Source organism: Anser anser (assembly GCF_964211835.1).
Source record: "Anser anser genome assembly, chromosome: 2".
Classification (NCBI taxonomy): Eukaryota; Metazoa; Chordata; class Aves; order Anseriformes; family Anatidae; genus Anser; species Anser anser.
The window spans coordinates 1,485,031-1,497,640 of NC_139721.1; the positions used below are offsets into that span (position 1 = coordinate 1,485,031).

General features: G+C 57.1%; 1 protein-coding gene across 1 annotated transcript in view; it reads left to right on the forward strand.

The window, feature by feature from the left end:
* ZC3H3 (zinc finger CCCH-type containing 3) overlaps window positions 1-12,610 on the forward strand; it is a 137,199-nt gene that overhangs the window by 114,123 nt on the left and 10,466 nt on the right. The window contains exons 10-11 of the mRNA XM_083827383.1: window positions 9,501-9,664; window positions 10,681-10,889. Coding sequence (XP_083683509.1) covers window positions 9,501-9,664; window positions 10,681-10,889 — 373 coding nt within the window. The remainder of the gene's footprint in view (window positions 1-9,500; window positions 9,665-10,680; window positions 10,890-12,610) is intronic.

The following is a 12,610-nucleotide window of genomic DNA, read 5'->3' on the forward strand; positions in this document are numbered from 1 at the left end:
GCTGGGTTGGGCCCCTTCTCCCCGAGGCCATGCTCCAGGTCCCCGCTGCCGTTGTCGGGGCTGGCGGTGGGACGGGAGCTGCTCCGTGCGCTGCTTGCTTCGGGGCTTGGAGCTGCCTCTTTGGAGAAGCAGGCGGACAAATCAGCCCTGGATGAAAAAGGCGTCGAGGGTTGTTAAATATCTTCTGGCCGCGGAGATCCCAAAGCCTCACGCTGCTCCTTCGTGTTGTCTCTTCAAAGCTGGTCCTGGCCCTGGCCACGCTGGATCTGGGAGAGGTTTTGGGTGTGCTGGGGGTTGCAGAGGAGAGCACTGGGACCGGTGAAGGCTTCCTCCCAGCCTTCCTCTTCCCGGCCAGATGTGCTAGGACCGAGAGGGGCCGTATTCTCCATCTGTGTTTCTGGATCACTTTTCTGGGTGGCAAATTTGTACCTGTGGGTCTTCGGCATCGCGTCCGTGAGTAAACAAAGGTTTGCTCCTGTCTTGGAGGCCCTTCAAATACTCCGTGAGACTTTAAGCAGCTGCTCCCCATGTGGATTATTTGGCTTATGCTGTTAGTTTGGGACAGACTAACTTTTTTTTTTTTTAAAAAAAAAAAAGGCTTCAAATTCAGATGGTTTTTCTTTCAAATCACCCTGCTGCTGATGCCTGGCGAGAACCAGCCACAGCAGGAGCAGATTTCCTGGCTTGAAGTGCTCATCTCCAAACTCCGTGATGCTGTTATGCTAAATTAGACCCAATCAAGCTGAGAAGCTCCTCCATGCCCAGCTACCAGGGGGGCTGTTTGAAGTGCCAGAAGCCTTAATACAAAACCTCTCTGCTTGGTGTGAGCATGGGGAGGGGTACGGGGAAGGCTAAGCTTTGAGCCATCCCAAATTTTCTCTATCTTGGCCGTACCTCCATCTTATTTCTTCTATGATCCTATCATAGCTGCTTCCGATTTCCAGTCCCCTTTGATTCAGAGGGAGCTGCTGGTGGCAGGACGCGCTTGCAGCGATGGGTGGGGAAGAGCAGGACCTTGTACACGTGCAGGATGGGACCGGACCTGAGCAGAGGGAAACGGTGATGTGATTGATGGACCTCTCACCATGACCAGGAGGCAACAGGGTGTTCATCAACACTAAATCAGTGAATCGGGTGAGCTGGGCAATGGCTGGGGGGGAGGAAGAGGAGAAAGGCTTCCACTATTCAGCTGCTCTTTCCTCTTCCACCTTGATCAAATCTTTAAGGACTACCCAAGCGAGGATGGCTTTGCTGAGTCCCGCTGCCCTGCTCAGTACCTCGTCACCGAACACATTCTGCGCTGAGTATAAAACTCACTTGAGCTCCTATTAGAAGAATCAAACCTCAAACAGATTAACTGCCTGCATTCAGGAAGGTTGGACGTTTAGGGGTCTGGACATCGGCAAATTGCTTCTTCTAAAGAGCTGATCCATTTTCTACACTTGCAACAGGGGAGGGAGCGGTGAGGAGGCGTCGCATTAAAGCATCTCGGAAACCTCTCTTCCCCTTCTCTCCCTCGTGCGAGGGAAAGAGACATTGAAGATTGAAATTTATCTGTCTCGCGTGCAGCTGTTTTGGGCTCAGCTGGAGGACAGGTGGTAGAAACACTAAGTCCTAGCTATGGAAATGGTGTTTATGTGTATAAAACAAATCCCGGGGCGTTTCGCCCCCTGCTTTTGCTTTGCACGGGGTGCACGAGGGCTGGTTTTTGAGGCTGTGAGTCCTCTCCGGGCTTGCTCATGTTCAGCAAGGGCCAAGTCTTGCAGTGTTGATTTTCATGGAACCACAGAATATCCTGAGTTGGAAGGGACCCATGAGGATCGCCAAGTCCAACTCTTGGCTTGGGAACTTTGAAGTTTCTTCCCAGGTCGCGTCCAAGAGCCTCTGGACTGCTGCCCTCCTTTCGCTCTTGGCTCATCCTTTATCCATTCCCACCGGTGATGGTTTTCTGATTTTACCTCCAATTCTCACCCATTTTTAGCTCCCTCACCTTCATTTTGACTTGGATCACCTTGAGGATGTTCACTAGGACTTTTTAGTGATATTTCAGGCATATCTGTAGACAGTAGCCACGTATCCGCCTGTTCCAGCTGTGAGTTCGTGGCGTGCTGAGTGGACCAAAACCTTCCAGCCACTTTTTGGTGCTTGCTGGCATGCCCACACAGCACCACACAGAGTGAGATTTCTCCAGCCCCCTCCTGGGGATGCCGCAGGAGGTTTGCAGTTCCCCTTCTCCCATTGTTCAGAATTAGCCGAGGGGCAGCGCTGCCTTTGATCGCTCTTTTATAGTCCGCTGCAGCTATATGAAAATCATCTGCAAAGGCAACTTCATTTCATTTATCTTTAATTTTGGCTTCGGTTGACAGATGTTTTCTGCGTGCTACAGTTGCCCATTTAATTTGTTGTGTGGTGTTTTTTTTTTCTCTCCTATGATGTGTAGCAGAAATTTTCAGTCAAAAAACTGATTAGTAAGTAAATTCTTTATTGGGGGGGGGGTAAAGTGGTTAGGTTTAGTAATGATTGTGAATGTGTCTGCTCTTAAGATCACGAGCAGCATTCTGAGGGGGCAGGGACCTGGGTGCATCCCCTCAGCTCGCTGGGGATGTAGCTTGTGGGGGAGAGGTGGAAAGAGGAAAGCCCAGCTGCTCTCCTCTGGAAGTGTAGGCCCAAAACGCAGAAATGTGGTTTGGTATGTGGTGCTGGGAGGGCCTGGAGCCCCGCTGCCGTGAGGAGAGGCTGCGAGAGCTGGGGCTGCTCGGCCTGGAGAGGAGGAGGCTCCGGGGGAGCTCCCCCACGTCCCTGCGGCCCTGCAGGGAGGTGCGAGAGGCCGGGGCCGGGCTCTGCTCAGGGGGGCCTGGGGCCAGCAGCGGAGGCCGCGGGCCCAGCCTGGAGCCCGGGAGGCTCCCCCTGGCCCCCAGGCAGCACCAGGGGCTGGGGGCTCCTCTTTGGGGTCTCCCCGAACCCACCAGGCCTCGGGGTTGGGCACCCTGCTGTGGCGGGGGTTGACCTGATGGCCCTGAGGTACCTCTAACCTCCGCCATTCCGTGCCCGCTTCGCTTTGCACACCAGTGCTCTTGGCTGAAATTAAACCAGCACCGGGGGCTGTGCTACTGATAGTAAGTGGTAAACCTGAGTGCTGGTGACGGCAGCTTTCTCTTCAAAAAGCTTTGTAACCTGCAGCGGAGGTTTAAAACTAATCAGGTTTCTTGCCGGCCCCATCCTACCCACGTATCTGCGGAGAAATCTTTGTGGGTTTCCAGTTGCATCTTATTTACCGTACTCTGTAATGGCATAATGAGGGCTCTTATTGCAACTTTAATTTAACTGTAGTATCTCCAACAGCACTCAGATGCTTACATTAAAGATGTTGCTTATCAGGGCAAACTTGAACTGCTTAATAGCCTGGGCTAGTTGATAATAGTGCCTAGATAAATACCGGCCTGCGATTTTTTTTTCTTGCACGCTTTAATATCTTTGTAGAAGAAGATGCATCACAAAACATGAAAATTAGGAAGTCTGGGAGCGAGCAGTCACTGAACCACTGCTAACGGCTGGGAATCTACTGACGAGGCAGAGAGTTCTTGATTTCAGCCTGAACTTCTGTAGAGGCGGACACAAAGCGGGGCAGACTTCGTCTTTGCTTCCTGCACTGGGATTTCCCTTCGTTCCCACTTGTTGTCTGCTGTTAGATGATCTCTGCGTCCCGTGAGCTGTTTCCTCGGGCCACCTGAAAGGCTGTGCATGGTGGAGCCCCTGTTCGTGATGCAGACCCCATCGTAGGGGAAGTACAGTGGGTTTCTGGCTTGCTACATCCCCAATGATAAAGATTTGGGGTTGGTAATAGAGGGGTTAGGGGCTCTCCATCTCCTCATTGATGGTTTTCTGTATCAAACTGGCTCCATCGTGACTGAGGTGCAAAGGATGAGATTGTCAGGGGGCTCTGATGGAAATGGTGTTCCTGAACGAGTTCAGCAAAGCAGCGAGGAAATAATTAAATGCTGAAGGCATTCCCACATGGGTGTCCTTGCTGGTCTTTGCAGGTCTTTGCTCTTCAGCTGGGATTCCCCTTCCTCCTTACGTCCATGGCTTCGCTTTCACCGTGTCTCTACCAGCCCTTGCTGCTTTGGGGTTGGAGTAGGGCCAAGGTGCTTGCTGTGGCTGGCCAGTTTTCGTCTGTCATCTAGGCTCGCTCTGTTACTTTTATTTATATTTGGGCTTATAATGTGAGAGAGCATCATCAGAGCCATGTGGCTGCCCTCCAGGTTGATCCAGGACGCAGACAAAAGCCAAGCCTGGAAAATCCAAGCCCTGCTTGTTGCAGCTCTGAGCAGGGAGCTGGGAGCGAGTAGTGGGACCGGACGGCAGCAATTCCCAAAGGAAGAGAGAGAATTAAATTTGAAAAAGAAAAAGCATTGGAAATGCTCAATTACAGTACTCGGGCTCCTGCTCGGAGCTGTCGCGTGCACTCACGCTGGGGAGGTTAACTGCTCTTTGACATCATTTTGCTACATGGAAAATTCCAATTACACGGAGCCCGCCAAGGGCTGCGGCACAAACGGCTGCTCCGGGCTGCGGTGCTTCGCGGGGCAGTTTGTCAAGTGCTGTTGTCACCCTTCGAGCGGTGTCACCGAACTCCTGGGGCATCGAGTGGCTGCGGATTGTGAGCTTTTCCTGCCTTTTTTTTTTTTTTTCCAAAACAAAGAGTTTTTCCAAAACGAGGACCATTGGCTTGGAAACCGCAAGCTCAAGTGTCGGCTTCTGCTAACAGATCCCGTGATGCTTTGCCTCCCTGATCTCAGCTCCTGCCAGCTCGTGCTCCGTTTCCAGATCTACTGCCCGGCGTTAACTGGGACCGCGACGCTGCTGCTGGCCACCCTGGGAGGGGAAGTTCGCAGCTTTTCAAGCTCCCTGTGTGAATTCTTCCCTTGGCACGTTTCACAGTTCTTTCATTCGTGGCGTTTCCCGTTCGGGCTTTGGCAGAAGGAGGGATCTGGCCGGTAATGGGACCTGTCTGCTGGAAAAGTCCCTGCGTTGGGCAAGCCTGAGCAGATGCAGAGGAGACGGCATCGGGGAGTGATGGCAGCAAGGGAGAGGATGCTGCAGGACAGCGTGCCCTGCGGATAGAAGCTCAGTGAGCCCAAAACGCCCCTTCCTTTTCGGTTTGCATCAGCAAAACAACACCTCCAGACCAGGAAGGGGCAAGACGAGAAGAAACAGTCAACAATGATGGAGAGGGAGCCTTAAGAGCATTGTGGAGAAGGGATGCAGAACAGAGCCCAGCCCTTAGGTCATTTAGATCTGGGCTGGACCATGCCGGGGCAGCGCGTGCTGCAGGGACAAGGCTTTTCCTCACCCCTTCAATCCATCCCAGCTGTTTTGCTGCCTCTTAAGTCGCTGTGATTTCAGAAACGCCGTCCCATTCTTGCTCCAGAGGCACTTTTGCTCCTGTGAATGCCACGGGGCAGGTTCAGCAGCTTGGCTTTGGGATGGGCGTCCTTCTGAGCACCTCTTCATGCTGTGCCTGGATGGATGTTAGCGACCTATGTCCACAGTCCTGCTCGTATTGTGGTAGGTCCTAGGGAGCAGATAGATCCAAAATCCTAGAGAGCCTCCATCTCTAGGAGTTCCTTACTTCCCCGACAGCATTTTGGTGCCGGGAAGAAATGATAAAACACTGTCAAAAAGCCTTTTCTGGGGGCTGTTAGCAGCTTGGAGACAAAAAGGCGCAAGCACCGCTCCATGTGTTGGCTAAATTTCCCCCATTATTATTCCCCCGCACACACGATGCTCGGCTGCGTTGTCCTCCAGGTTTTAACTCCGGGGAGCTGGAATTTTTAAGGCTGCTTCCATCTGCAGCCAATTATAAAAAAAAAAAAAAAAAAAAAGCCATCAAAAAAAAGCTGTTTACTGGCTGTCAGCTCGGAGCGGCGTCGGAAAGCAGCCCAGCGAGAGCTTCCCAGCAGCCGCTTGGCGCGGAGAAGTCGCGGGTAAGAGGTGTGTGAAGGCAGCCTGCCGTCGATCCAGCCTGTTAATCCCGTGCCATGGGGATGGGGCTACCTGTAACAACTCCAGCAGAGCGAGGTGCTCGGGTTTTGGGGCTCAGCTTGGGCTTTCGAGGCTCCCCCCTTCCCCAGAAGGGGAATTCCCTGCTGGCACAGCGGCGCTTCGGGTTTCCAGCGGGGAGCCGCGCTCTCCTGTGTCCAGAGAGAAGGACACGAGCCCAAGGGGGTGGGAAGAGCAGGGCGAGGATGTTCGCCAGCGGTTTGCTCTCTTGTCCAGCCGCCGTGCCCCGTGTCACCTGCTGTCCCCTGGCACTGGAGCAGAAGGGATCGAGCGGAGGGCGCGAGACGAGCCCGGAGATATTTGAGAAGTTCAACCTGGGCAGGCCCGCTGGTGGAGCGGAGCCGGGAATGCCAAGCTGGACGGGACCACCGCTCCCCCCGCCGTGGGGTCAGCGGGCGCTCGCCGGTCGGCCCAGTAACCCAGCTTCACCTCCCTCCCGCCCTCCCCAGCCTCCTGCCAAGGTCGGTGATGGAAAATGTTCGTTAACGGCGTTCCCGGGGCTGAGCGAGGATCTTCCACCGGCCCTGCCAGTTGCTGCCTCCTCCTTTGCCAGGTCCGGGCTAAAGAAGGCAGCGCTCTGCAAATACCCTTGTGCCCGACCCCCTCCCGCTGTGTGATGGGGCCGGGGGCCATTTAAGGCTTTTTGGGTGCTGAGCAGCACCTCGAATTTCACCCAGGGCGCCCTGGCAGCCAGGGAGGAGTCCCGGCCGCGGGGCTGCCAGCAGGCACCGTCCCAAGGTCGGGCACCGCTGCTGCGGGCTGCGGGGGAAACCCCAGAGCAGGGAGATGGAAGGGGGGGGGCTGGAACAGCAGAAGCCCCCCCCCCGGGGCTCGTCCCCATCCCTTCTCCAAGGGGTGACCCCGCTCCACGGGGTGTCCCCACCGCGCTGGCATCACAACGGGCGCCCGCCGCAGCCGCTGGCTTTCTCCCCGGGGGCGTTTTGGGGGTGCTCCGGGTTTTCTCTTGCCTGAAGAAAGGAGCCAGATGCTTTTTCTCTTTTTATGGCCCAACCTGCCCGTTGGCGGGGGTCCCGGGGGGGTATAATTAGCCGCCCCGACAGGTGGAAGGGATCGGGTGGCTCCTGCCACCCCGCAGCCCCAGCGCTGCTTCGCCCCGGCCGACACGCGGCGAGCAGCTTTACAGTAACCCCAGCCCTCGCCTTCACCTGCCTTTAAGGCACGGGGGGGCACGAGGAAAAGAGCTCCCCGTTCCCTCCCGTAAATACACAGAGGGGGCTTTTCCACCCTCCGCTCCGAGCCCGGAGCCGAGGAGCTGCCTCCCCAGGACCCAGCGAGCCGTAAGCAGGTCCCTGCCTCTCCGTGCAGCCCCGACCCGGTGCCGATGGACGGGGACGGACGGACGGACGGACGGACAGCAGGGCCGCCGTGAGAGGAGGGCCAAAGCCGTCAGAAAACCGAGCCGGGGACCCGAATTAGTCGCGGGCGGGTTTGTTTTCTTAATATTAAGTCTGCGTTCGCCGGGGAGCCCGCGACCAGCTGGGGACGCGGCGGGTCCCAGTGCAAGGCGTAACGGGGATGGGGACGCACGTGTCACCCAGCTGGGGGTATGGCACTGTCCCTCGGCCCCTGCAAGCTGATACAGGGCAGAACAACCACGGTCGCTGGCTTTTCCCCAAGCCCGTGGTGTGCTCCATCAGCCCTCGGTGCGGGGGCAGCAGTGGCGGCGCATCCACGTGGCCCTTGGAGGCGAGGGCTCCTTTTCGCTGCCCTTCTCCCTCCCACGTCTGGTTTTGTGTTGGACGTCGCCGTACGGGAGAGGATTTCGCATCCTTGGGCGGAGGCATCCCTGTGTAATCCCGAAGCCTTATGGACGACACCTTCCTGAAGGACGTTTCCAGGAATGTTCAGCATCCTCGGCTGCTCCAGAATTTGGGATGCTCCTTTCGTTTTGCTCGTCTTTTCACCTCCACCGTTGCTCAGCCCTCTGGACAAGTAGAGCACAGCCAGAACCGCTGCTTGGGTGCTGCTCAAGGCGAGGATTTAGTGCCATGTACCTCCAAAGCACCTATCAGGTTGAGGGGTTTGCTCTCCAGATCCTAATATTTTGGGAAAAAAGGACCCGAAAGCTGTCCTCTTGGTGCCTTTTCCAAGCACTTGCTGTTGGTCCACGACTTCGGCAGCTGGAGGTTTTTGAAGCACTGCAAGTTGGCAAGAAGGCAGGGAGAAAAGGAGAGCTGTTTTCCCAAACTTCCCTCGATTTCAGCGTGTTTTTTTTTTTTAGATTTGCTAAGATAATGGCTGCTTAACCAGGGCGAGAGAAGCTTTGGGTGCTGGAGGAGATGGTTTTCATATGCTCACTCTTGCATGGCACTCTGAAGATAAGATCTAAGGTTCCTACCGGCTCCTGGGAGCTGGCACCATGCGCAGAACGGATTTTGTCCAGTTGTGCTTCTGCAGCACCCGTCCATGGGCAAAAATAGGATTTTATTTAAAAAAATAGAGTAGTGCTACAGCCTGGGCATTGTCTGGAGATGCTCTACTCTCAGATTACGCACTGAGTTAGAGATTTACTTGCTGGAACCTCACGGCAGCTCATTGAAATAGAGGAGGGAAGGTGCAGGGCGATGTTTTTTTATGAATTTTCCGTGCCTGGCCTGATCCCTGCTGGGCTTTTCCCCGGTTCTTGCACCCCCGCAGAGCCGGTGTCCGTGTGTCTGTGCGGATCCCCGGCCCTCCTGCCGCGTTGGCGACCTCCCCGGCCTCCAGCGGACGAGCTCCTCGCTCCGCTGCCCTTTCGAGCAGGGACCCCTCGGCCTGCCACCGCTCCGGCGGCTCGGCGGGGCTGCTGCCACGTCCCCGAGGTCACCGCAGGGGGGGGGGGCTGCTCCCAAACGGCTTCACTTTGGGGGGTATTCAAAGGGCAGCAGCCCCGCGATCCCGCGATTTAGCGCTGCAAAGCCCTCGCCGCGTTTCTCTGCCCGTGGATTTGTCCGCTTTCCCCCAAAGCCAGGCAAAATTTTGGCGTCTGCGCTGCCCGGGAGCGAGGAGGTTTTTGCGGTGTGGGCGTTCAGGTGGGACAGGAGCCGCGCAGAGAAACAAGGGGCTGCGTCCTTGCTCCTGTGACCTGGTGTTGCAAACCCTTTTGTGCGCTGTGGGGGTTTGGGATGTGTCCCGCTGCGGTGGCACAGCGTGGTGTGTGCCCTGTGCTGCCCGACAAGAGCCAAAATCCTCGCACCGGGTAGGATGGAAGGGAGCATCCATGGTGGGGTTGGGTTCCCTGGGCGCCTCGGGGCTGAAATCACATCCGGAGGTGTCTCGCCTGCCCTGCCGGCATCTCCTCCTGCCTTCCCCACTGCCAAAAAGCGCCCAAAAGTCCCCAAATCCTGGGGAGTGCTGCTGACCTCCCGCTCCCCGCGGGAATTTCGGGAGGGGCACGTCGCCTCACTTCCCAACATCTCCGTCTTTTTCCCTGGCAGTGCAAGAAGAAGCACACCCTGGTCTGCCCAGACTTCGCCAAGAAGGGCGTCTGCCCCCAGGGTGCCCGCTGCAAGCTGCTGCACCCGCAGAAGAAGCGTCAGCCCCGGGGGGACAGCGCTGACCCCCCCTCCAAGTGCAGGCGGCTCTGCGAGGAGACGGGCAGGTAGGGGAAGGTGCAGAAGATTTGGGGATTTTGGGGGGGGGGCGGGGATCGCCTGCATCTCGTGCCCTCTGAGATGTTCGTGCCATCGGAGCGTGGGAAGGTGCTGCCCGTGTCCGTGGCACCGCCGGGTGCCTCTGAGGTTTCTGCAGCCCTTCGTCCTGGAGGCGGAGGAGCCCTGGTGGAGAATCCACTGCAGAAAACCCGTACGGCAGAACGAATCCCTGCGGCACAACGGGGCCAAGAGGAGGGCTGGGGTGGTGCTAATTCCTCGCAGCCCGTCGGCAGGTCTCGCCCTCTCCACCGCTGTCACTGTCACTCGGGGTTTTTACTCTTTAAGCATACCGAAAATCAAAACCCGGCTGAAACGGGGGCTTTAAAAGCACCCCCCTCCCAAAAAACCTGTCTAAAAGTCCTGGTTAACAGGAGGAGAAAAGAGCAGCTTGCATCCCCCTTTGCAGCGGGATGGGGGGTGGCAGCGGGGGGTCCCTACAAGCTGTCCCCGGCCACGGTGCTGGCCCGGTCCTGGTCCCCATCCCAGCCCTGCCTTGTACGGTGGCAGAGGGGGATGAGCTCTCAGCAGGCTCTGGACTTATCCCGGGTGACAGAAGAGCCTTGGAACGACACCTGGCTCACGTCCCCCGTGCGAATGAGGTGTAAAATAGCTCCTTGCTCTTTTTTAGGTGAGGAGGCGTGAGCGCAGGGCATCCTGCGCCCGTTCCGTCCCCCGGGGGTCGGCACGGGGAAGGGAGCGTGGCCCTGGCCGGCTCGCGGCGTTCGAAAGCTGCCGGGGGGGAGGGGGGGTTTCCTTTATTAGCACCGTCACCAGAGACGTCGAGCAAACCCAACTCTCATGTTAGCTGGGCTCGCAAGAAATCAGAGAGAAGGGGCAGCCCGGGACGGAGCCCGGAGAGCCTCCGCGTACCCAGCGGTTCAGCTCAGCTTCCCCCCGTGTGCGTGAGAGCGGCACTGCCGAGAGATCACTTCGGTTTTCGTTACTGATTTTTGCGTTTTGCCAGGAACGACCCGGCTCAGCCGTGCGATGACGGGGAAGTGCCTGGCCCCTCCGGCGCGGAGCAGGAGGTGAAGTTTTGGAGAGAGGCGGACGCCGCGCAAAGCAGCCGGCTGCAGAAGCTGCCCTCCTTCATCTCCCTCCTGTCCTCGGCCTCCCCCGGGGACGAGGGCTGCAAAGTGGAGAGGGACGAGGACGAGCCAGGTGACGAGCCAGGTAGGATGCTCTCGGACTGGTTTTGCTCCGCGCTGCTCCAGTTCACCGCTGGGGGTGAGCAGGAGGGTTTCTCCCTGCTGCTATCCTCTGTGCCCTACTGCTGGACCCACAGAAGGCTCTGGTCTCTGGACCTCCGCGGGAAAACACAGTTTTAGGACGAGCAAAACTTCGTACACTTGTCGGCAAACAACTCCCACCTTGGCACCGTTAATTTCTGGAAAAACTCGGGGAAACGTTTCAGCTGCTTGACCCGACTGCGAAAAAAAGGCAGGAGGGAATCGGTGAAGCGGTGAGCAGAAATGCCTTTGTGTCTCCGCGCAGCGTTTGCACACCTCCCAGCAGAGGTGTGCTGCATTTCTGCTTTTCCGAGATGTTCCTCGGTTCCTGCTCTCCTAATCCAGCCCCTACACAGGAAAATCCCTTAATCCCTGGCTCCAACAGCAGCTCTGTGCGAAGGTAGGGGACTCGGTGGTGACCTGGGGAGATCTGGACTTGTCTGCAGGTGCAGGGGTGATGAGGTGCAAAGCAGAGGCTGGGTGGGACCAGCAAAAGCAGCTGGTTCAGGGTGGGGTCCCCAGGAAGGCTGGGGGCTCTGCAGGGCCGACAGGTAGGCGATTTGGGTGCGCGTCCCTCCGTGCCTTTGTCCCAGGAACGGGAAGGGCACGAGGCATCGGGAAGGCAGCGACTGGAGGAGCCAAAGGAAAGGAAAGCGGGGAAGGAGTTGCAGATGTCTGTAAAAGAACCTGATGACGAAGCAGTTTCCCTGCCAAGGGGATGCAGCGATCGCGCGCGGTCGGTGCAGGAGCAGGTGTGAGGATGCTGCCAGGCACCCAGCTTTGCCTCTGCCCGGTGCTGGGGTGTGTTTAGCGATTAAAGGCTCACCCTAACACATAAAGGGACCAAAGGGGAAAATGGCAACCATCACCTAACGAGGGAAAAGGAGCCCTGGCCACCAACAGGTTTCGTCCTGATCATCCCGGGAGGGCGCAGGATGAGGCTGCTGGTGCTGCTGAAGGACCCAAATGATTCACAGTGCCCAAACCGCCTTTAATGCCAGGAGTGAGGATTTGGGTCGGTCAGGATGGGTCCTCACGTGGTTCTAGGAATCAGCTGGTGTCTGCGATGTGGCTTTGGGATCTGCGCCCTCCCCACTGCGCCCAGCCAGAGGGGCAGCTCTGCCCATAACAGGGAGCGCGGCACTAATATTCGGTTCCTGCTTGCAGACCCTGAAGGTGACACACAAATTGGTGGGGTAGGAAATCAGGAGGAGGACAGGTTATTATTACGGAGCGATCTGAATTGCTTGGTTAAACGGTCACAATTTCAGAAAATGCCCTTTTAATACTGGAAAATACAGGAGGAAAGGGGAAAAGTACCGGCTGCGCGTGCAGGAGGGAAGGTGCTGGTGGAGCAGGTGTTTGGGGATGACTTTTAGGGTCCAGCTCTGGGCAGCAGGCTCACCGTGATCTTACGGGGTCTTGGCATGTTTCTGTAGCCTTGGGATGTATAAAAAGGGGGTTGGAAAGGAGGGAGGTGGTGCTGAGCTCGATGCTGTCCTCGCATGGGGACAGACCCACCGTGGCTCTGCAGATGGAGACCCCGGTGCCCGGGATGAGCTCCTGGACATCTCTTGGTGCCTCCCCATCCTCCGTCACGTTTCGTTCTCAGGGCAGAGGCGGAGGGAGCGCGAGCATCGTGCAGGTAATGGGCTCCTCCATATT